Below are 22732 nucleotides of genomic sequence, written 5' to 3' on the forward strand. Positions count from 1 at the left end.
TGTGCATGTTGACGTGCTTTCCCCGACGGCTGCGAATGCCGCGAGCGCTGGACGCATGCATGGAATTAGAGCGCAGAACATTCCAGTACACTGAAGCACTGGGACTGAGGCTTCTCCTTGGACGTCTTTGTGGGCCCCCAGTTTGCTGTGATACCACAAAGGCCACCCTGTCCCTTGAAAATTCCAGACTAGGATGTTGGGAAAGAAGAGGAGTAAATCTCCCGATTTTAGGTTCATGCTGAGCAAATGAACTCAGAAGCTCGGGTCAGTTTTCCACGTGACAGCTCACCTGATGATCAGTCCTGCAAATCTCCCACTCTGTACACCATGTGCCCAAAATGACCAGTATTATGACGCCTTTTCACATCCTTTTGAACTAGGTTAGCTAGTCTGGTTTTGCTTAGGCCTAATAAATATTTAGTATATACTTGTACTTTTGAAAAACACCTCTTAGGCTAAATGCCCTGGGAAATACAATCATTTACCTTTCTCAGAGTTTATTATGTTTGCAAATGCCATTAATTCAACTTTAAAAGGCGTAAAGTGGTGGTATTATAAAGCAATATCACATTCATTCTCACATTCACTGATGCATGTTGGTGCTGCATGCAGCATTATTGATTAGTAGTACATTGTGATCATTTTCTCTTTTTGTTGAAATATATTTTTTGCCCTAGGACTGTCTAATGACTTTCTTTAAAAGTTCTTCTTCTTTTTTTCCTTTTAAACATATTAACTTCTTTCTTGTATCTCAAAATGGACTTTTATAAAACATAATTGTCAGGATATGTTTTCCTTTTTTTTTTTTTTTTCTTTTTGGTCATTTCAAATAAATAGGTACTTTACGTTTTTGACATGCCTTGGTTGTAAACTGAGAAAAATGAAAGGTGGGCATTTCTAAGCTCTGATAATCCTATAGTAGGAGACAGGGTTCCTGAAGAATTCCTAATGGTACGAACTTGTTAGAGCCCCTGAGACTAAAACTACGCACTAGGCAGTTAGAATGGAACAAAGTCAAAGGCTTCTTATTTTTTTTTTTTTTTTCCTCATGAATTGTGATTTTCTTGTGTCTGGGGGCCTTAGTACATTGAAGCTCTTTCCACACTTCTCTTCCCTTGATTCTGTGAAACATACCCTATTCATGCTATTGAAATGGAATTTGCTTCGAATTTCATAACATGTTCTTTTGGTAACCAGTGAAAAAAGGTTCTTTGAATGGGAGCATTTCCTTCTTTGAAAGGGGCTCGGATGGAATTGGAGTGCAGACCTGCGCGGACAGGCAGATGTGACCAGCACGTTGATACTCTCTCACTTTATGAGAGCTTTCATCTGGGGGTTTGGTAAAGGAAACACCTGATTTTCTCCTTTCTGAGGTTCTTCAGTGAAGAGACCCCTTCCTCTTTCTCAGAAAAACACAGTGCTTCCTGATAGAGCCAGAGGCTTTCTGAAGCCCAACAAAGAGTGGGAATGAGTGGACCCATTCATGGAAACAGAGGAGAAAATCCCGAGAAATCTGCTTCCTAGAGGCATCCTAGGTCCCTCACAGATGCTTTCATGGGGAAAGTGCCTCTAGAGCACAGCAAAGATATGGCAGTAGAATTACAAGGAGGAACTGCAGGAGGAAGTTTATATACAAAGAAACTTCACCCCGATGAGCATATATTTGGTGGTATTTTTTTCTAAATTTGGATCTGAAAAGTCTAGTGGGCATCACTGATATTATTGAAGGAGCTACTTAGTATTTCGGAGGCATGAGCAGGGCCAACTCAATTTGCATAAATAAATGATTTATAATGTTAACCAGAAGCAAGAGGGAAAGAAAAAAAAAAAAAAAAAAAAGAAAGGAAAAGAAAATTTCCAGATGTTATTTTCGTGAAGTCGCTAAGAAGGAAATTAAAAGAGATATGATGGTATAATCATGGGATTTCACAAGTCATTACCATTTTACCTATTAGTGATGACAATTTGTTTCTAAAGGCAACTCATCACAGCTGATTTTCCACGGTGGTGTGCACTGCCCAGGTTGCTTGATGGCATTCCTAAGGAATGACTCTGGCCTTGTACTCAGCGGACCCGTGACTTCTAATCAGCAGCATCTCAGACTCTCCTTTTTGGCTGTGAGGCTGCTGGGCTCTCAGCAAAACTCCTAAATAGGAATACTTACAAAACTCCCATGCCTCAGCTGTCAGCCAAACACAGAGCTCAGACACAGCTATTTCATTTCTTTGTGCAATAAAGGTATAATTGTTTTCTATGCCAGATGTCAAAAAGACTTCTACCAGGGCTTTCTCTCTGTTTTCTTTAAAAAAAAAATGCCCTCGAACAACAACAAAAAAACAACCTCAAGATGTCAGAAACAAAGCTGTCATAATTATTCTTTAGAATCACATATAAATTCATGTGTAACTTCTAACAAACAGGTGTTCTTATGGTGACTATAAATGTTATGTGACATGGTTTTCTATTTTTCAAAATGAAGCAGCAGATAAAATGGATCACCCATTTTTTTTTTTTTTTTTGCAGAATTATTATTATTTTTTCTCAGATGCTCTCAGGCTTTCTAACATCCTTACCAGGTAGATCTTCAGCATTGGTGCCCTTTGTTAGTGAGGACTTTGAGCAGACCGCTGAGGGGGTTGTGTGCTGCTCTGCTTCGGTGCAGATGTGGCGGGGAGGTATGAGGGTTGGAACTGTATTGGTCTCTTAGGCTGCTGCTGCCTGGAGGATATTGACATTCATTGAAGAGAATAAGAAACAGATCTGTCTCAGGCATCTGATTAGCTACTGGGCTCCGGACCCAGAGCAGGCTGGGCCAGGCCGTGGAGTCAGTAGTTTTAGCTTCCCCACCTAAGTCCTGGCAGGGAGACTCATAGGAAGGTGGCATTGCCAAGATCATGCTGTCCAGGTGTGTCAGGACTATGTCAAAGCTGGGGAGAAGGACAAGAGAAGAAATCATGGGCACAAGCTAAGTAGGGGACAAGTGAGGTGACCAGGGGATGCCCAGAGAGACTGAGACAAACATCTAGAAAAGGCTCAGACAGATGAAATTTGAAGTCTGCACCCAATAACAACCCAAAGAGGTCCCACAATGATTTGAAAACGTGTTATGCCGTGGGAGTACCAACCTATCTGCTCAATGGTGCCCTGATTCCACAGCTATTGGCAAATGGTTTTTTCTGTGCCATTCCCTATATAGTTATGAGAACTTCTTATTTGGGAAGCCTCGATGCTGAGGTGCCTTGAAACTGCCCCAGGCTGCTTCCTCGGGGGTGCTCTCTTCTCCAGAAATGTCCACACCAGGCCATAAAAAAGGGATTGGCAGCAGAAGATAGTGGTTGGACAAATCTTTCCCAGGTCTAACTTTCTATAGGTGTGAGAAAAGTGGATCCAGGGGTCAGGTACCATTCCCTGTGCCAGGGTTGTGGGTAGGTTTCCAGCTGTCCCTTCAGACCTGGGACTTCTTCTCTTCTCCCTTCTTTTCCCCATTTCTAATCACCTCGCTTAGGCTGTCTTGTTTTGTGGATGGTCCCGGATGTCTTGGGGATGATGGGTAGAGAGCATATGTTTGTGCTGGAGAGCTCTGTGTATGTGTGCACGTGTGTGTGTGTGTGTGTGTGTGTCCACCCACATGTACCACTCCATACCCATACATGGCTCATTGACCCTGCCCTTGAAGAACCTTCGATCTGTTTCCTGGTGTTTGTGCACAAGTGCATATGTATTAAGTGCTGTTTGAATCATTTGCTCCATCCTTTCCCTGTGCTAGATAAACGAGCGTTTCCTAAAGAAGAGATGGCTAGAATCAGTGGAGGTAGAGACATGAGCGAGTAAGAATCGGTCAGTCATTTGTCCTCAGACAGTTTAGTGAAAACTAAATCAAGCAGCGCTTGTTTGGCAAGACTCTGTTTCATGCAGTAGTTTAACTCTGATTTATTACATAAAAGTTGTTGGCAAATATGAACACTAATTCTACTCTGGTAACAACTGTGATTGAAATAATTGTAGTCTGTAGACGAGCTGGAGAAAACAAGCATTAGTGGGTAGGTTGTCTTGGACATCATTCCAAGAGTCCAACAGTGAAAAAATGCATACGCTTGCAGGAGTAGATTTGGAAGAGATATTTAGGAGACAGATGACTGTTCAGACCTCTGCCTCTCCTCTAGAGCCACACTAAGCCAGCCAGGCGAACAAAGCTCGCTCCTCTGCTAAAGACCTAGGAAAAAGAGAATACACCACCTCCTGTGGCCACTCATTACAGTGACTCATGGCTTTCTCTGTCAAGAAATCTTGGTTAATTATTTAGCATTTATGAGACCGTGTGGCTGCCTTCATGGAAATGCAATTTTCCCTGTTTCTTCTGTAATACTCTACTCTGTAGACTCATGCCAGATGTGTTAGAGAAGTCTCACAACAGCTCCCTGCACATCCTGTTGGGCATTTGGATTATAATGCAACACCTGATAAGGGGGCAAGAAAGTAGATACAAATGAAAAAAAAATAAAGTGTAGTTGATTCTATAGCTTTTCTATAGCTTTGGATCATTGCCTTTTTCGAACAATTTTCTACAGTTATTATCACTATTGTTTTTAAAAATAACTATCACTTAATGAATGCTCAGTCACCTGATTTCATTCTTACCACAGCCTCGGAAATTCGTATCTCCAGGTTGCAGGAAGAGAAAACCAAGACTTGAAGAGGTCAAATTATTTGCCCAAGGTCATATAGCTAGTAAGCAACAGAGCTGAGATTTTTAACTCTTCCATTGAATCCCCGACCCACCTAAGTTCCAATCACTCTTGCAGTCAACTTGCAATGCCTACATTTTGCTTTTGATGGATTTATTTAGGTTCATTGTGGGATAAAAAAGATGAAACAAGATGAGAAAAGGCACTCAAAGCTCGGATAAGATAGTGAAATCTTGAGAGAAAATTTAGAACAGTTTCCTAGGGAAGTGACAGGGATCTCACCACTTGAGTTTCATGAAAACAAATTATCTGTGTGTTTCGCTGAGCGTTCAATGTATAAGGAATTGGCATATTTTGTTCTCTCCATCAGCAATCTATGTCACTTTCTTTGTCTCCTAGAAGAATGCTTCATTCTCAGGAATAATTATTTAGGTAGACACCCTGAGTCTTATAACTCCTCTGAAGTCTACTGCCATCTTTGATCCAGGATTCTCCGTGTTACACAAAGCTCAAGCATACAGAGTATGTAAGGATTCCAAAGAGTAGTGAGAGTTTATATACCACTGCCCTATATACTCAATTCGTTTCAGCCTGGACCTGATGATGCATGTGTTTGTCGCTATTGGATCTCATCTCATCAACTGAGCTGAGGTATAATTAGAAGCCTGCTGCTACCAGGAGGAGTAATAGTCCTATCAATACAAACACATAACTGAGGACTTCCCAACAAAGCCATTTGACTGACTGGCGTGGGGCCAAGATAGATCAATACTTCAGAGTAACAAAAAGTGTTTCCTATTCACATTAGAACCATTGTAAGGTATAAGAAAAGTGTTTTAAGATAAAACAAGGGGCCCATTTTGATGTTATTATCATGAATATTGATTAACAGTTGAACACAAATCCACCTATCAAGGATAATGACATCTTAAAAGAAAATTGCCCCAAGATGTTCTGGGATTAAAAACATAATGCTAGTCAACATTACCAACATTGATTCTATTTGGTAAAACTGATAAAAACTACACAACTTATTGACTACACTCCCTGACCAGTGTAAATACTAAACAAACCAATATTGGAGAGATAAACTCTTAAGTGCACAGCTCTGACAAGGTAATTAAAAGGGAAACAGCTAAGAAAACTAAAAGGATACAAAGCTTTCAACTTAGAACGGTTCAGACCAGGGCAGTCCTGGGTTGCTGTCCAGTTTAGGAGACAATGTTCTATATAAAGATCATTGCTTTCTCAATGACTAATGAGTATCATGTCACTCACACTAAATCCATTATTATTATTAGATTGCAAAATATTTTTCTGAGATCTAAAATTATTTGAATACTAGCACTGATTTATAATTTATAGCACATCATAAAGACTTGCCTCTTTTTAAAAATTAGGCTTATAATACTCTGTCTGGTTAGGTGAGTAGGCAGGAAAATGGAGGTGCTTAGTTTATCCAATATATACAGACATTACTAGGAAAACTTGAAATTACTTAGATCTACTCCCTTTTGGTTGAAGATAGCTTCCATAGGGTCCAAGTCTACATGATGTCATTTTTTTTCTTTATTTTGATTGGATTGAATGGGTTGCAAAGCTTACTAATTGTCTAGTCTACAATTAAGAGTGTTCTAAGTACCTAAATATTATCAGCTTTTACTGTGTTCATTGTTTTTCCAGCATAAGAGATGCTGAGGGACAATGGGGGCACCTTAAGAGTCATCCACGTCTAGGCACACAGGTAACTAGGAACTGTGTTATCTATAACTATTGTAGAAGAACTTCCCCTCAGCCAGTCAGATCAATTTCCATGATGCCACCACCACAGAGGGGCCCAGGGAGGACTTCTGGGGATTATTAATGTCCCACATGACAGTCTTTACAGAGCAAGGTTAGATACAGGTTAGAAAGGTCTTAAATTTTTTCTCTGGCATTTTTATCTTCTCCATAAATCAGTCAACACCCATTGCTTTTGCATGAGCTCTGTGTGAGGCTCAGTAGATAGCCAATACTATGTCTTATCTTTCTTCTTCCTCCCCAAGGAGGTCACAGTCCATCTAGAGAGGAAGGTGGTGTGGCACTGAAGCTGTTGGGTCTCTATCCCAACTCTACCATTTAGCTACCTGGTCTTGGGTAGATTCTGAGCCTCTGCTTCTCTATTTGCAAAATGGGGATTATAACAAAATACCTGTTTTGCCATTTTGTGAGGACCAAATGCAATAGTAAGTATAAACTTATACAATTGGATACAAGGTATGATTATACTGAATTGAAGAAGAATTGAATGCGAACATAACCAGGCAGTTGAGAATTCCCTGTTCTCAAGACTATAGGAATTCAGAGATGGGAGAGGTGAGTTAGAAGATGAGTAATTTGCTGAGTCAAGGCTTTGGGTTGGCCTTGAAGGCTGCCTAAGGTCTGGACACAGAAGGAAGAACATTTGAAGAGGCCACAAAAAAGCATAGATTTAGACTTGGGAATACATGGGTCACATTCATGAAATAATGAAGACACCAGCTCATGGTGACAAAAGGGTTTGTACACAGTACAAAGTACAAAGGGTTTGTACAGTATTTTCTACACAGCAGAAAATAAAGTAGGAGTTGTAGGATTAGCCCCGGTTTTAGAGGTTCTTCCCAGCCAGACTTAGAGTTGATATATGAGACAGGAGGGGGCCATGATGGTGGGTGAATGACATCTTTTAATTAAATTAATCTGGCAACATTGCAGAGGTGAGACCAGGAGAAGAGTCTGGAATCATTAAGCTTATTGAATTGACTCATGTCTGTGGTGCTGCAGGCCTGAAATCTGCTGGCCCATAATCCTGGTGGGAATTACAAGGGCCCCATTCAATTTAAAAAGGGACCAGCCCTAAGAGTGAGGAGAATTTGAATGCCATAAATTATTTCACAAAGTGCTATTTTGTTCTCCGCCGGTCCCTTCCCTATTAAATCATCCTGGATGTGTGTTGTTGATGTTGTTGTTTTTCCTGGGCTGCTTAACATTTCTTTATCCCTTATAAATGACGATCTCCATAACCACTCACCATCTATATTCATCATCTTTCCTTTTAGTCTTAAACTAGAAATGTGCTCAGCAGGTACTCTCTGATTGTTAATTGGAACGTCCACTGCTGAAGCCTGCACAGTGGCATTGTAATTACTTCCCTGTATCTTTTTAATTTTTTTTCCCGTTGTTCACATCTGAAACCGAAAATATCTGCTCCACCCCTTGATCTCAGCAATTAGTTAAGTGGTATACAGATGGTTATCCGGGAGCGGGCTCAAATGCTTCATCATCTCTGTTCAGGTTTGAAGCAGTGACACCAGCAATTAGTGTGTAGTTGCAAGAAAGTTCTTCATGAGCCCACGGTTCTCAAAGTGGGGTTCCCAGATGAGCAGCATTGATACCGTGTGGGAAATTGTTAGAAATGCAGAGTCGCAGCCCCCCACCCCAGACCTACAATATCAGAAACTCTGGGGGTGGAGCCCAGCAAGATTTTTAACAAGCGCTTCAAGTGCATGGCGAAGTTTGAGAACCATTGCCCTGGGTAAATAGCTTCACAGGGCTGAGAAACCAGACTCAAGGAGGTAGGAAAACAGCATTTGGGAAACCCCAGGGAGGTTTAGGGGCTGAGAAGAGGAGGACAGGACTTCCCTCTTGGAGACGAGGGAGACGTCCAGAGGAACTACTGCTAGCAGTGAGATTTTGTGCTTAGCCCCTGACCTTTGACAGAAAACCTGGGTATCCCTCACTTGCGCTTGCCTTGTGCCTTGGAGGGACAAGTTCTTTAGTCAGTCCTCGGGAAGGTCTGTTGGACCTCCTGCTCAAGGGTCTTTTGGGAAATTATATCATTAAACAGATGAAGAAAGAGATATATTTCACACTTTGGGTGAGTCTCATTTTCCTCTGTAGAGACATCTAAATGCTTAAGATATACTTACTTGACAGTCAAGACGGAATAGGAGTTTGTATTTCAACCTCTATCCTACACTGAACGTTTACCCCATAAAATGCAGCTCTTTACAGAGGTTCTTTTGATGGTGCCCCATCATGAAGTCGTGGTCAAAAACCCAAAATTTTCCTGTGATTTTAGTATCACACTTGATCCATGGACTATGGGAGCTTGTAAATGAATAGTCTGTCGGCCTACAGAGTATCTTGTATCCTCTAATTATTAAGTCGTTAATTACTCAAGAACAACTTAGGGTAAGTCAATTTTCAGAATCAAAACTGGCGTCCCTCTTTCACTCTTTAAAACTGTGCATTATTTTTTTCTGTTGGCAGCCTATGCCCATGTAAAGCCCTTTCTGATGTGGGCACACTTCATCAGCATGGCAATCTCAGTTTAAGCGTAGAGTCACTTTCCTTTGTAGTTTAAAAAAAAAAAAAGTACGATTTCTTTGTTAGCTCTTGAAATTTCTGTGTACTTTACACAAGAAGGAAGAGGAGTTTGCATTTCATTCTCCACCCCACAATGAGTGTTCATCATTAAGATAAAGACTCTTTGGGAGGAAAATAAATCCTGGTTGATGTGGCCAACCCTTTTGTTGTTGAATTATGTATTCTCTTTTTTAAAAAGATCAATGACCTTCTCCCTGGGCTGTTTCCATTCAGGGAATGAAATAATGAGGCTTTGGAAGCTCCACTCTGTGGTCCCTGATTGTATGAGTCCGTGAAGACGGAGGATTTATCTCGGAGGGGATCCTTATAAACAGTTCTGCTGCCACTTGAACAAACCAGGCGGGACATTTCTCCTGGAGCTCTATGGGCAAGCAGGAAATAGCTATAATGGATACAAAATACATCCCCTGATCACTCTGGTCCTACCTGAGTCCCAGGGCCCGGCTCTCTTTTGTCCCAGAGTTTGCTGCTGCTCCCCCACCCTCCCCCCATGTCATCAGGGTATGCTCATGTGACCTGTGAGCTTCAGCCAGAGGAAAAGCCACCTGCACAAGCGGCATACTTTCCTTCCTGTATCATTTCAGCTCAAATGGGACTCAAGGAATGAATGTTAATGAAACTATGATGAACTCAGTTGTGAATTTTTTGAAAGGAGAATTAGAAAAAAAAAATCTGTTATGGTTTTAACATTGTGATTTGTAAATCAAGGGTGTTGCTGAGATACGTTTATAGCACAGCGTCCTGTAGCTTCCAGCCCTTTCTTTGTTGCCATTGGGGATGAGCAATTTAGGAGGAAACAACAGAAATGACCAGGAGGGCAAGGAACAATGGAGAGAAGTGGCCATAGCCCGATCCCCTACGCTCCTTTGGATATCTGTTTCTATCTACATTGAACCAAAATATCCCCAGTGGCATTGAGCTGACATCTCTCACCCCACTGTTCTGTTCTCCATTACAGCTTGGCAAATGCTTTTCCAACTAGATGTACATGAAGGCTACCACCAAACTAACCACAGAGGCCACGGAATTAGTAGAACCTAGGAACTCTCAAAGTCCCCAAATATGCCACCAATAATGATTCTGAGGGCAACAGTAAAGTTATTGTCTGGCCTTGGTGAGGTGACAGTGGGTTTTCCATGATATACCTGGGAGCCAAGCCTGTATCTCTCTCCCCTTGGTTGGATGTGCATCAATCTTGATGATTATGAATTTATAATGCCCAGCTAAGTCCCTGCTGGCACAGATGAGCACATGAGTGCGGTATTTACCTACAGATCACCCCATACTCTCTCAGTTACTCTCCTTTGGATACACACACACAGTTTATTCTTTAGTGACACATCCTGCCAGTGGCTTCCACAGCACAGAGATGCATTGTCTCTTCAGCCCTGGAATCTACACTGGATTCCCTGGTCACGCAATTCTTGTATATCTTTTCACTGCAGCTAGAGTGGCCAGGCCCACTGACACCTGTGTACATTGTGGGTCTTGTTTTTGAAACAAAACCAAGCACCACCATGGCTTGCCAATTGCAGAAGTGTCACTGATGAACTGCAAGCCTAGATTTTCCTTTTTTCATCTAAATTAGTACCTGTGTAGGAGAGTAGGCAAAGAACAGTGGTAGGCTGTGATATCTGCCTCCTTTTAGCATTGGACTAACCAAATTCCATGCTGTCCTGCCTCCCACTTCCCTGTGTTAGTGATAACCTGGCAGTTGTCATTTCCTTTATAAAAGAACTGCTTTTCAGTGTTGTTTTTTTTTGTTTCACCCGCTTAGTTTGTAAATGCAAGTGTAGGTTACTCTTAATGCTTGCCTGGAGGATTTTTTTGTGATTTGGGAGATGACGAAGGGCATGCTTGACTTGCAGTAGAGACGAAGAATGGATTAACCCAGTGCATGTACGATCACCCTGCCTCTACGTAGGCTCCGCATTCCTATCTGCACAGACTCCTGCCTGTTGACCCGCCAAGCCAAGCACTGTCCTTACAGGAGTACAACTATACTAACTGGTATTGCACATATTGATCTCCATGGTGGCGATGCTTGGAAATCCTTCAATCGCACGTCTCAAGCTATCCCTCTCCTGGAGGGAAGAAGTCCACATTGCTTCCCTTTGGAGAAAGTCTTTTGCTTCCCCCGATACTCTCTCCTCTTTCCTTCACCTCACCTTCTTCGTGTTCCTGGCCTGGGTGGCCCCCATTTGCTTACGGATAACAGCATATACACTGTATGAATTTTCATTCACAGCTTTGAGATGCTTATGAGGCTTTCCTGCTTCCCACCCAGCCCAAACCTTGAGACTTTTCACACGCTGCTCCTCCGATCTGTGTGACACGGGAAAGCACACGGAAGCCTCGTGCCAGTTTGTATAGTGGTACCCTGCCGAACCGCCTACTCTTGAAGTAGAACGTGCCAGGGGTTCGCGTTGGCTGCTGGACACACACACAAAGCCAATTAACATGCATGCCAGAAAAAAAAAAATTAACCCTTAGAGAACTGCTTCAACATTTTGGTTTAATGGTCTTGAATTCGACCCTTGGGTTGGATGATGCGTCTTCCCTCAGATCCAAGTCCTGCACAGAAAGTCTACTCTTAGCCTCGCCAGAACGGCCACCAGGACCCTCTCCTCCATAGCTGTCTCGAGATGCTCCTGGTCTTTTATTGATTGATCACCTAATGGCTTTAGAAAAGGTCTGAAACACAGCCACCGTGTTTCCGTGAAAATGGGCCCCACTTCCAATGTGCTGGAGATTGTGGCGACTGTGTTTTAGCTTTGGCGTGTATCCTCTAAAAGAAAGAAGCCAGTTCTTTAAGGGTTAATCCGACATTAAAGGATTTGGAGGTCTCTCCTGCTTGTCCTTCCTCCATGGCGTCTGCATGATCCCTTTAGATTCTTAGTTCAACTGCTGAATGATGATAAAAATAACATATATATAATTACAAAAAAAACCCAAAACAAAACAAATAAAAGAACAAAACACTGAATGGAAAGACCCTTGGTAGTGCTTGCTGGGTGATGACAGCGGGTAGAAAGACCAAATGTTTTCTTTCGTGAACATTCATTTCGTCCTCTACCCTGGGCACCCTCTCTTCTCAGCATTGTGGAAGATAAGATGATACTGCGTGTCATTTACCTCTTGATTTTTCTTCTTCCTGTCTAATAGCCCAATAGAATCCTGCCAGAATTTCTACAAAGATTTCACATTACAGATCGACATGGCTTTCAACGTGTTCTTCCTCCTCTACTTTGGCCTGCGGGTAAGTCTGCACGACATTGCCCAGTGTCACAGAGGGGCATGCCAGTCTGGTACCCAGGGATCATCCCCACCAGCGCCTGTGTTTCCAGGAGAGACAGTATATCTGCATACTGATTTGTAGTCTGTGAGAGAGCCCTTCCTTTAACTAAGCATGTTCTGGAAGAAATGTCAGTTTTGTTTCAAGGAGGAGAAAGAGAGATTGAAATAATGATGATACCTCCACTTGCGAATTGTCTCTCATCCCTCTATTCAAACATGCATGCATTTTTCCCTTAAAAATTAAATAGGGGAAAAACCTGTTAGCTCTTAAAATTATGCTGAGCGGTGCTCACTTAGCGGAGCCCCGAGAGAGCAGTTGTGAGGGTGAATCAGGGAAGTAGATGGGTGCAGTTTGGGGCGTGGAAGTTTATACCAGACCCTGCTTATGAGCGGTGCTGTGCGGAACGTGGCGTGCAGAGATGTATGCGTGTGTGTCAATGGGTGCACACGCATGTGCTTTATTTGCAGTTATATTCACATCAGCAAGTCTGATGGAGGTGCTATCACTCAACCTCCCCCTATGAAGCTGTTAGAAACCACAGAAATATATAGTGCCTGGTCTTTCTCCAAGGCTATTACAACATATAGTCACTTTCTAGAAAATGCTATGTATCTGACCAAATAAGGACGTGTCTGGTGTAGATAGGAGAAGGACCTAACATCTCCCTCCAGATTCCCATGGAAACACAGAATTGACCCTTTGACAAAAGAGTGCAAATCAAATGCCAGCACCACGCTTCTCATTTGTTTTTCTCTCTCATTTCTTCTCTCCCCCAGTTTATTGCAGCCAACGATAAGCTGTGGTTCTGGCTGGAAGTGAACTCTGTAGTAGATTTCTTCACAGTGCCCCCCGTGTTTGTGTCTGTGTACTTAAACAGAAGTTGGCTTGGTAAGTCCTTCTCTCTTCCCTTCTTCTTAGTTCATTCCTCAGTCTTGGCCGACACGTAAAGTCTGCGGTGGCTCAGGGGGCTGGGCTGTCCCCATACAAAGCAAGTTTTATGTATTCATGTGAACAACTGTCTGGGAGTCCTAAAAGCTGATGGTGGCAGTTCTCTCTGGAGCACTAGCCCAGAAGGATCTGTAGAGTTCCTGCTTCAGGTAATGCGGTTGTATCAGCGTTGAAGCCCACTGGTCATCACTGTCACGGCCGGGGCCTCGATGTCCATGGTTCTGTCACTTTTCCCTCAGGAACTTGGAGGTATGACTGGATAAACAAGCCCACGAGGAGAAGGCCACCTTTCCGAGTGGCTGGTTCAGGTGCCTGAGAGGCCTCCCCGCCAGGGTTAGCGACAGTCTGCGTCTCGGTTGTATGAAGAGTGAGTCGTGCGTGGTCTGTTTATAGTTACAAGGTTCTTCGTGGGGCAGGGGGAGGTAAAGCTTCTTGAGTCACCTATTCTGGGTCACCTGACAGGAGGCCAAGCTCCCTCCCTGTGTTAAGGGAAGAGGTGTTGCTAGTGCCATGCTTGGAGAGTCACTTAGAGAGACGGCTTGGAGTTTCTTTTTGCTGTGTTGATTAATTTCCCCTTGAATTCAGAGTGTCCCTGCTGCCATCGGGTCTACTGGGAAAGAAGGAATGATGAAACAGGAATCAGGGGACTATTTGTGGGTTTCTTCTGCCATGACTTTTAGGACTTTGGGCTTTATTATTATTATTAAATCAGGGTCTCACTCTGTCACCCAGGGTGGAGTGCAGTGGCATCATCATAGCTCACTGTAACCTCAAACTCCTGGGCTCAAGAGATCGTCCTGCCTCAGCTTACCAAGTAGCCTGGATGACAGGCAGGTACCACCCATGCCCAGCTAATTTTTCTCTTTTCTTTCGTCTTGTTTTTTGTAGAGATGGGCGTCTTGCTATGTATCTGAGGCTGGTCTCAAACTCCTGGCCTCAAGCCCTACTCTTGCTTCAGCCTCACAAAGTGCTGGGATTCTAGGCATGAGCCACTGCTCCTGGCACAGCTTAATTATTTTTAAAGTAATAAGTATGGTTGTAATCAGTGAAAACATTCAAAGATGTACAAAGAAAATCTTAATCATCTCTTCCACTTGCATGCTTCACTGACTTCTCCATGAGATGCCCAATGTTAACAGGCTTGCCCATCTTTCATGCTCATTCTACCACAAACACGGATGTGCACATGTGATGGTATTTTAGAGGCCGTGGTTTTGTACAAGAAATTGTATCAAATAATTACATTGCACTGCAATTTGGCCTTCTGATTAATACATGATGGGCATCCCTTCAGCTCTGTAATAATGCATTTTATAACAGTTGCTTAAAGTTCCATAGTTTGTTGGTCATACAGTATATTCAACCATAACCCTAATGATGGACCACCAGAATGTTTTCCTTTTCCTTTTTTTTGCCACTGTAAACAATGGTGCAATAAACGCCCTCAACCATATATCTATACAATTCTATTTCTATAGATAGTTCCAGGTTCCGGGAAGAGAAATTGCTGGATCAAAGAGCATGTGTGTTTTCTTTTGCGCGGTATTGATGGATAACTTTCAAAAAAATGTTGTGTCAAGATATGCTTCCACTAGCAATCCATTTTGATGCCATCGCTAGCACTGTGAATTTATTATATACCTAGTGTCAAGTATTTTTAAAAATAAGCATCTTTTTAATATAATGAGTATATATGTGTGTATGCGTCCATATCCCATAAGCATTCAGTTTGCTACTAGTATTATCATTCGAATTGTATTCTCTTGCTCAGTGGAAAAACTTTCATTGTTGACCTGAAATGTGCTTGTGTAACCCGGGTTTTCTAGGCAGTTGATGAGGCCATGACAGCCGCACACAAATCTGAGAAGTGTCCCGAGTGTAGGGAACAGGTGCCTGAGTGACAAGGGTCCCCACTGCCTCAGCTTACCTGTTAAGTGGCTTTGTGACCTGGGAACCCACTTTTCTTCACTCGGCCTGTTGTTTTTAATCTGTAAAACAGTAGTTGGGCTAGATGATCTCTAAGGTTCATGATCTCTTAGAAAGTCTGTAAGGCTCTTGAGTCATTATTGGGAAGTTTGGGATCTAGGTCATTGGGGCAGACTGGGAAGTTTGTGAAATTAAATCACCAACATCCCCGAGTCAAAGTTATGGATGAGCTGTTAACTGGGACCCTTTTACAAACATCCTGTTGCTAAGAGTCCAAACACATACCCATGTTCATGTAGGGAAATAGAGAAGGAAGGGAGAGATCTGCTTTCTTTGCCTGGCTATGCTTAATTATTTCGTACACTTGAACAACTACTTTATTTTTCTTTTTTAATTTTTAAAATTTCATTTATTTATTTATTTATCAAGTACAGCATTTGACTTTCAATGAACAACTATGTCACTCTTCCAGATCCTCAGTTTTCCCATCTGAAAAGTAGGGGTTTTTGGTGAAATTGCATTCCAGTCCTCACATTTCCTGAATCTGAATTCTATCCTGGGTGTCCATTCTCTCTCAGTCCCCTGTGGTCCTGGATGATTGAAGGGCTCCCTCCTAGCTGTGGTGGAGACCTCGTCTTCTGCAGCGAGCCGATCCTGCCCCAGGTACAGGTGTGGGGCCTAGTCTCCTTGTTGTGAGTGACATGTTCTCTAAAGTGCCTTAGTGTCAGGAGTTTGTGGATGCTTTGAAATCTGTCACCCTTTGTGTAGATGATGTAATCTTGATTTTTGGAGGCATGTTCTGATCCAGTGAAAAATCTATGGGAGTAAACAGAAAAGGGGGAAGAAAAATAATAGAAAAGTTCAACTGAATTTCTAACGAGATACATCTTTGCCTCAACTGTGATTGCTTTTAAAAAAGAAATGTGCTCTATTTAATGTGCTTTAATTTGTTCATTCATTGAACAATATTTATTGAGTACCTACTATGTGCCAGGCATTATTCCAGATGATTGGGAAGCAACAGTGAAGAAAATAGGCAAAGAGTGTTGTCCTCTTATATTGCAGTGTGGGGAGAACAATAAACAAGGAAATGTTGTACCATGTTAGGAAGCCTACGTGCTACTGAAATCGAAAACAGACCAATAACCTTTGGGCCATGAAATAATAACAATCAAATGATCCTCTCTCCTCTTGCAGGAGAAAACACCTCTCATGAAATGCTTTTGGTTCTTTGGTAACTAATCTTGTTGGGTGAGATCGAAAACCAATCTGCCTGTTTTGGAAGAGAATTTGGTATGATAATATTTCAAGGAAGTCTTCTTCTGATTTAATACATGGGCTACTACATCATGAAACAGTTTTTGCACTGATGAGCTGCCAGAGAGAAAATGAACATTCCCGTGAGGTATGGCTTATGAAAGAGAAGGAATGATCCTGTTAAATAAGGGCATCTGGCAGTGCTGCCTTCTCCTGGAAGATGGAAGGGCGCTGCCTTTGCTGGCTGAGGTTTGGGAGAAGAAGCAGGAATTTGCAGTCTATCCCAGTTCTCCTGCACAAACGTCCTGGGCCATGCGGAGGGCATAGGGCTATCTGTAGCAGGCACTGTGGGGGAGAAAGCAGAGGGCTCGCAGGGCCCCTGCCCCTGCCTTTCGCAGGGCACTGCCACACAATGTTTGATTTCTTATTGTTAATATATGGTTGCACATTATATAGTGTAGACTATGTTCACTTTATTGCACAGATCGTCTTGGTGCATTTAACAACATATTCCTAGCACTAATACGTATTCAGGTCCTACCATGCCCTGGGCACTCTGCTGAGCCCCTCACACACATGAACTCAATCTCAGAGCAAACCGATGAGGTAGGAATTGTTATTTCCCCCATATACAGAAGAGGAAACTGAGGCTCAGAGAGGTTAACTCTCTCGTCCAAAGTCACACAGCCTGGGTGTGGTGGAAGGGGCGATTTACCCCAGGGTTTGGCCTGACTTCGTGCATGCACGCTTCCTCTGCTCTTCCACCTCTGTCCTTACCCTTGAATGATTTGGGGTTTTGAGGGCTTGGTTGGGAATGACGGAGCCGACTTTGCTGCTTTGTGTCGGGCTCCCTCCATCTGTTCTTATTCATAGGGAGGGGAAGAGATCTCATTTAAGACCACGCATTCTCGCGTCTCCTCTTCCCCACTGCTTCCTGCTCAATTCGCATCTTAGCTCGACCACTTGCTGACGGGACACTCAGAGCGAGATCATTTTACCTGTCTCAGGCTCAGTTTTCTTACCTGTACAATGGGGACAGTAACAGGACCCAGCTCATAGGGGTTCAGTAAACACCATGTCCAGAGGACCAGCTTACGGCACAGAAGCCACGATCATCCCTGGCTTCTCTTTCGAACCTGCCTGTCATATTTTATTGCACCCGAGGAGAAAACAAACCAGAATGGAACCAAAAATAAAGCCGTGGGATGTGAGGACGTCCACGTCGGCGGGCACCAAGTCGCTGCTTATTTTAATTCCTGCTCCCACACACCAACTTATTCGTTTTTGTTTCCCTTACAAATTCCTTATCCTACCTCACTAAAATAAATGCACCTTGAAATATGAGAGATGCATCTTATTTTGAGACTTGAATAACACGCTCTGGAGAGAACTCATCTGTCTGTCTGTCTGTCTCATTCTCTTGGGAGCCGTAGCCCCACAGTAGGTCGACGCCCTGTGCTTCCTTTGTTTGTATCTTTTTCTTGAGGGTTATCTTGTGTGGCTAAAAGAAGAGATTAGGGAAAAAGTAATAACGAACTCACCAGCCAGTTGTCTAAGCCATTTTTATTGAACATGCAACGTGTGCCCAGTGTGGGGTAAGGAGGGACTCAGGCCTGGTCACCCTCTTTCCTGGCTGTCCCGAGGTTTCAGACATCATCTCCTCTTCTCTGACTGATGAGGTCAGGCTATGGCAAGGAGCCTTCGTCATTGGAACCGTGACTGGAAAACTGTAAACCTGGTTCTACTGTCCCTGTCAGAGCTGGCCTTAGACGTCGGACCTTAAAACCTTCAGCAAACTCTGCCAGAAAATAGAAAAACTCTGCTCAAAAATAGCAAAATGAGTTAGTGCCCAATCAGGGCAATTAAAATGATCGTGGGCATCTGTTTATAAAACCACGCCTGAGCAGCCCCTTTTTGTGTCAGAAGGTGATAAAACAGGATTATAAAAAAAAAAAAAAAAAGCAAAGCACAGGTCCTTAAAAACAACAACAGCAAAAGGACAAAACAGAGTTCCTGTTGGAGACCAACGTTGCAATCTAGTTCGGGAACCAAAATAAACACACAAGCAGGGACAGCAGGCGACACCAGCCGCTATGTAATTAAGTCTGGAATTGCGAGGTCTGGGCTGTAAAGGCCGTGGGAGTTCAGAGGAGAGAGCGCTCCTGTGGGTGGGAGAACTCGGGAGGCTTCTGCAAGAGGCTGGGCAGGCTGAGGCTTGGTGACCGGCTCAGACAGGCGGATGGGGAGGAGCAGACGTTTCTGAGGGGAGAGAAGCTTCGCGTGTGTGGAGCATGGCAAGCACCCACGGATGATAACACCATCCCAGATAAGGCGGTGGCCTGGCTGGACACCAAGCACCAGCCACACAAGCCCACAAGATGGATGTAGTAGTTTCTATTGTCGCATGGACACGCCACCACAAACATCATGCCTTAAAATAATATGCATGTGTTATCTTACGGTTCCGTAGGTTCGAAGTCCAGCATGGGTCTCTCTGGGCTAAGATAAAGGCGTCTCCAGGACCGTGCTCCTTGCTGGAGGCTGTAGGGAAGGGTCCGTCCCTTGCCTTCTCCAGCTTCTAGACACCGCGCACGCCTTGGCTCACGGCCCCTGCATCCGCCCTCAAAGCCCGCGGCAGTGGAGGAGCCCCCACCTTGCGTCCCTCTGATCTTGCTTTCTGTCGCCTCCTCTCTCTCACTCTCCTTTTCTGCCTCCCTCTTCTGCTCTTAAGGACACTTGTGATTCCAGGGTGGTCTCCCCATCTCAAGGTCAGCTGATGGGCAGCCTTGATTTGTCTGCTGCCATAGTCGTCCTTTGCCGTGTAACCACGTTCACAGGAAGACTTTGGGGGGCTATTGCTCCACCTACCTAAAGGGGTCTTATTGTCATTCCCATCTTGCCAAAGAGGAAGCTGAGGCTCAGAGGGGTTAAGTGACTTGCCCAAGGTCGCGGAGCCCAGAAGGGTTAGTGCTGGGATCTGTACCCTTGTTCAGATCTGCCAGAGGCTCTGCACAGCCTTTTGGAGCCCAAGGGGCTCCCGTGGCCGCGCAGGGTCCTCTGGGGACCTTGCTTCTTTGTGGCTTTCCATGCTGTTATGGAGCAAGACCCTCGGGGAGAGCCTCATTGGAGCCTGAGACCCTCCCCCACCCCTCACTTCCATGCAGTGATTTTTGTTTTCTTTTCATAGGAACAGATAAATTACTAGAGCAGGGGTCCTCAAACTATGGCCCGCAGGCCACATGCGGTCCGCTGAGGACATTTATCCAGCCTGACGGGTGTTGTTGCTGCTGCTGCCTGTCCTGCTTAGCAGCCGACTCGTCCCAGGCCCACAGTGCGCATGTGTGGAATGTGCGGCCGCACTCTCCAACGGCCCTCCAACGGTCTGAGGGACAGTGAACTGGCCCCCTGTTTGAAAAGTTTGAGGACCCCTGCTCTAGACAGACTTGCCTATTATTGTTCTTAAGCAGCTTACGGTGAGGTTTGGGCATCCCTTCCTGTGTGGCTGTGGCAACTCACGGGAACATAGTAGGTCTGCATGTCCTCCACCTAAAAACCTTCTTTTCTTAAGAATCATGCTTTCTTGCTTTTTTGGAGTTTACTGAGTAATAACAATTTAAGAGTACCAAATGGGGCAAAAGAGTTGTCATGGTGCAGCACCACTGTCCTAAAGGAAGTGGTGTATGAGGGCCGGACGCCACTTTCTCCTTTTAATGGTCACCCTATCTGGGGCTTGGCTGAAGTCTCAGGCATCTCTGGTGTCCCTCTGCTTCAATAGAGTGCCTGTCCCAAGGCCATCCCCTCGGCTGAAGAACCCCACTCTTGGGGATGGTTTGGTTAATGCCTGCACCTCGCGTTGACCAGCCTCTGCACCTGTAAGAATAATCCAGAGTGGGAGCTGTGCACTGGTTTCAGTTTCCTGACATCAGTAATTGTCAGTGCATTGAAATCTAAACAAACCAACAAAAGCAGAGTGTGGTTTGCCTAGAGAGTGGAGGCAGCCGCTGGCCCCGGCCTCTCCTTCCCTGTACTTCCCGCCCCAGCCCCCTCAGGCCCGCCGGTGGCATCTTTCTTGTTGCCTCTTCCCTGTGCCTGGTCATGAGCAAGTTTCTGTGCCGCTCTGCAGGTTGTCATCCTTCTCCCCAGCAAGGCACCGCTGTGGCACCACCTCCTGTGTGGGGCTGTCCCCTTCTCATTCTGCTGGAACGAATTCTCTCTGACCTTTGTACTTCGCTCTTATGATTAGTGCCGTAGGAGCAGCGTAAACAATCTGCTTTGTACTTGCAGGTAATAACGTAAGTTCCATGGTGGCATCATAGCGTGCACCTTGGCCGCCTTGCTGTTGGCTGTGTCCCTAGTACCTGGAGCAGTGCCTGGCACATAGTTCGTGCTTGTTTAATGAATGAATGAGCGTCTTCTTACGATAGTGATAGTAATTTAACAATTATTGATTGCTTATCAAGAGCAAGCAGGCACTGTGCTCAGTATCTCATAGGGATTCTCTGAGTTAATCTTCACAGCTCGGTGAGTACATGTTCTTAGCCCAATTTTACAGTTTAGGAAGCTGAGATTTGGGGGTTAGGCAGTTTTCCCAGGTGGTAAGTGGCAGATCCAGGACTCATCCCAGCTCAGTCTGATACTAGGGCCCATCTTTAAAACTTACCAGACCAGTGGTTCCCACAGTGTGGTTCCAGGCTGGGCAGCATCAGCAGCACCCGGGGACTGGTTGGGCATGATGGTTCTTAGAACCCAACTCAGACCCAGGAACCAGAAACTGTGTGAGTTGGATCCAGCAACCTGTGTCTCAACAAGCGCCCCTGGTAACTGGATGCTCACTCAGTCTTGGGAGCCGCTGTCCTAGGCTGTGCTGGGGCATTGGACTGCATATTAGAATCCTCCAGAAGGCTTTTAAAACTCTCCATATTCAGGCCAAAGCTCTACCGATTAAATGAGTATTTCCGGGTTGGGGGTGGTGACCCAGGCTTAGCAATTTTTAATGCCCCCCATTAGTGTCTAAAGTGCATCAAGGATGAGAACCACCTGTATCTATCTTCTAACTGTGAATTTCAAGCGAATTCCTTCTAGAATCGTGCTTTCTTTTTTTTTTTTTTTTTTTTTTTTTGAGACAGAGTCTCGCTTTGTTGCCCAGGCTAGAGTGAGTGCCGTGGCGTCAGCCTAGCTCACAGCAACCTCAAACTTCTGGGCTCGAGTGATCCTTCTGCCTCAGCCTCCCGGGTAGCTGGGACTACAGGCATGCGCCACCATGCCCGGCTAATTTTTTGTATATATATCAGTTGGCCAATTAATTTCTTTCTATTTATAGTAGAGACGGGGTCTCGCTCTTGCTCAGGCTGGTTTTGAACTCCTGACCTTGAGCAATCCGCCCGCCTCGGCCTCCCAAGAGCTAGGATTACAGGCGTGAGCCACAGCGCCCGGCCCTAGAATCGTGCTTTCTAAACTTCAGTGTCAGTGTGCAGCACGAGGCGCTCTCGTTAGCTGCATTTCTGATCCCAGGACGTCTGGGCTGATGTCGGAGACTGGCATTTCTGCAGGTTCCCCGGTGTCCCTGTTGCTTCTGCTCTGGGGACCACACTTTGAGTAGCGAGGCTTTCCAGTCCCGACTGCTGTGCAGCATGGCAGCCACTCGCCACGCCGGGCGATGTCAATGTGGAGGAATGAATATTAAATCAGATTAAAAATCCAGTTCCTTAGGCTGGGCGTGGTGGCTCACGCCTGTAATCCTAGCACTTTGGGAGGCCGAGGTGGGCAGATTGCTCAAGGTCAGGAGTTCGAAACCAGCCTGAGCGAGACCCCGTCTCTACCAAAAATAGAAATAAATTAATTGACCAACTAAAATATATATACAAAAAATTAGCTGGGCATGGTGGCGCATGCCCGTAGTCCCAGCTACTTGGGAGGCTGAGGCAGTAGGATCGCTGAGCCCCGGAGATTGAGGTTGCTGTGAGCCAGGCTGACGCCACGGCACTCACTCTAGCCTGGGCAACAAAGTGAGACTCTGTCTCAAAAAAAAAAAAAAATCCAGTTCCTCCGTCGTGCTAGCTGGTTTGTCGAGCACGCAGAAGCTCCGTGTAGCTGGTGGCTACGGTGTTGGGCAGCACAAACGCAGAACGTTCCACGGTTGTAGAAAGGTCCCTTATTGGACCGTGCTGCTCTAGAATGGGAATCTCTGGCAGTGAGCACCACGGCTCTTGCT

At 44.7% G+C, this 22732-nt stretch overlaps 1 protein-coding gene across 27 annotated transcripts in view; it reads left to right on the top strand.

The window, feature by feature from the left end:
* The window catches only part of KCNMA1 (potassium calcium-activated channel subfamily M alpha 1), a 722512-nt gene that overhangs the window by 409222 nt on the left and 290558 nt on the right, over positions 1-22732 (top strand). For all 27 annotated transcript variants that reach the window (XM_076010104.1, XM_076010105.1, XM_076010108.1 and 24 more), the window contains exons 4-5: positions 12258-12351; positions 13167-13278. In XM_076010104.1, the coding sequence (XP_075866219.1) occupies positions 12258-12351; positions 13167-13278 (206 nt within the window). The remainder of the gene's footprint in view (positions 1-12257; positions 12352-13166; positions 13279-22732) is intronic.

Source organism: Microcebus murinus, chromosome 14 (assembly GCF_040939455.1).
Source record: "Microcebus murinus isolate Inina chromosome 14, M.murinus_Inina_mat1.0, whole genome shotgun sequence".
NCBI classification, from domain to species: domain Eukaryota; kingdom Metazoa; phylum Chordata; class Mammalia; order Primates; family Cheirogaleidae; genus Microcebus; species Microcebus murinus.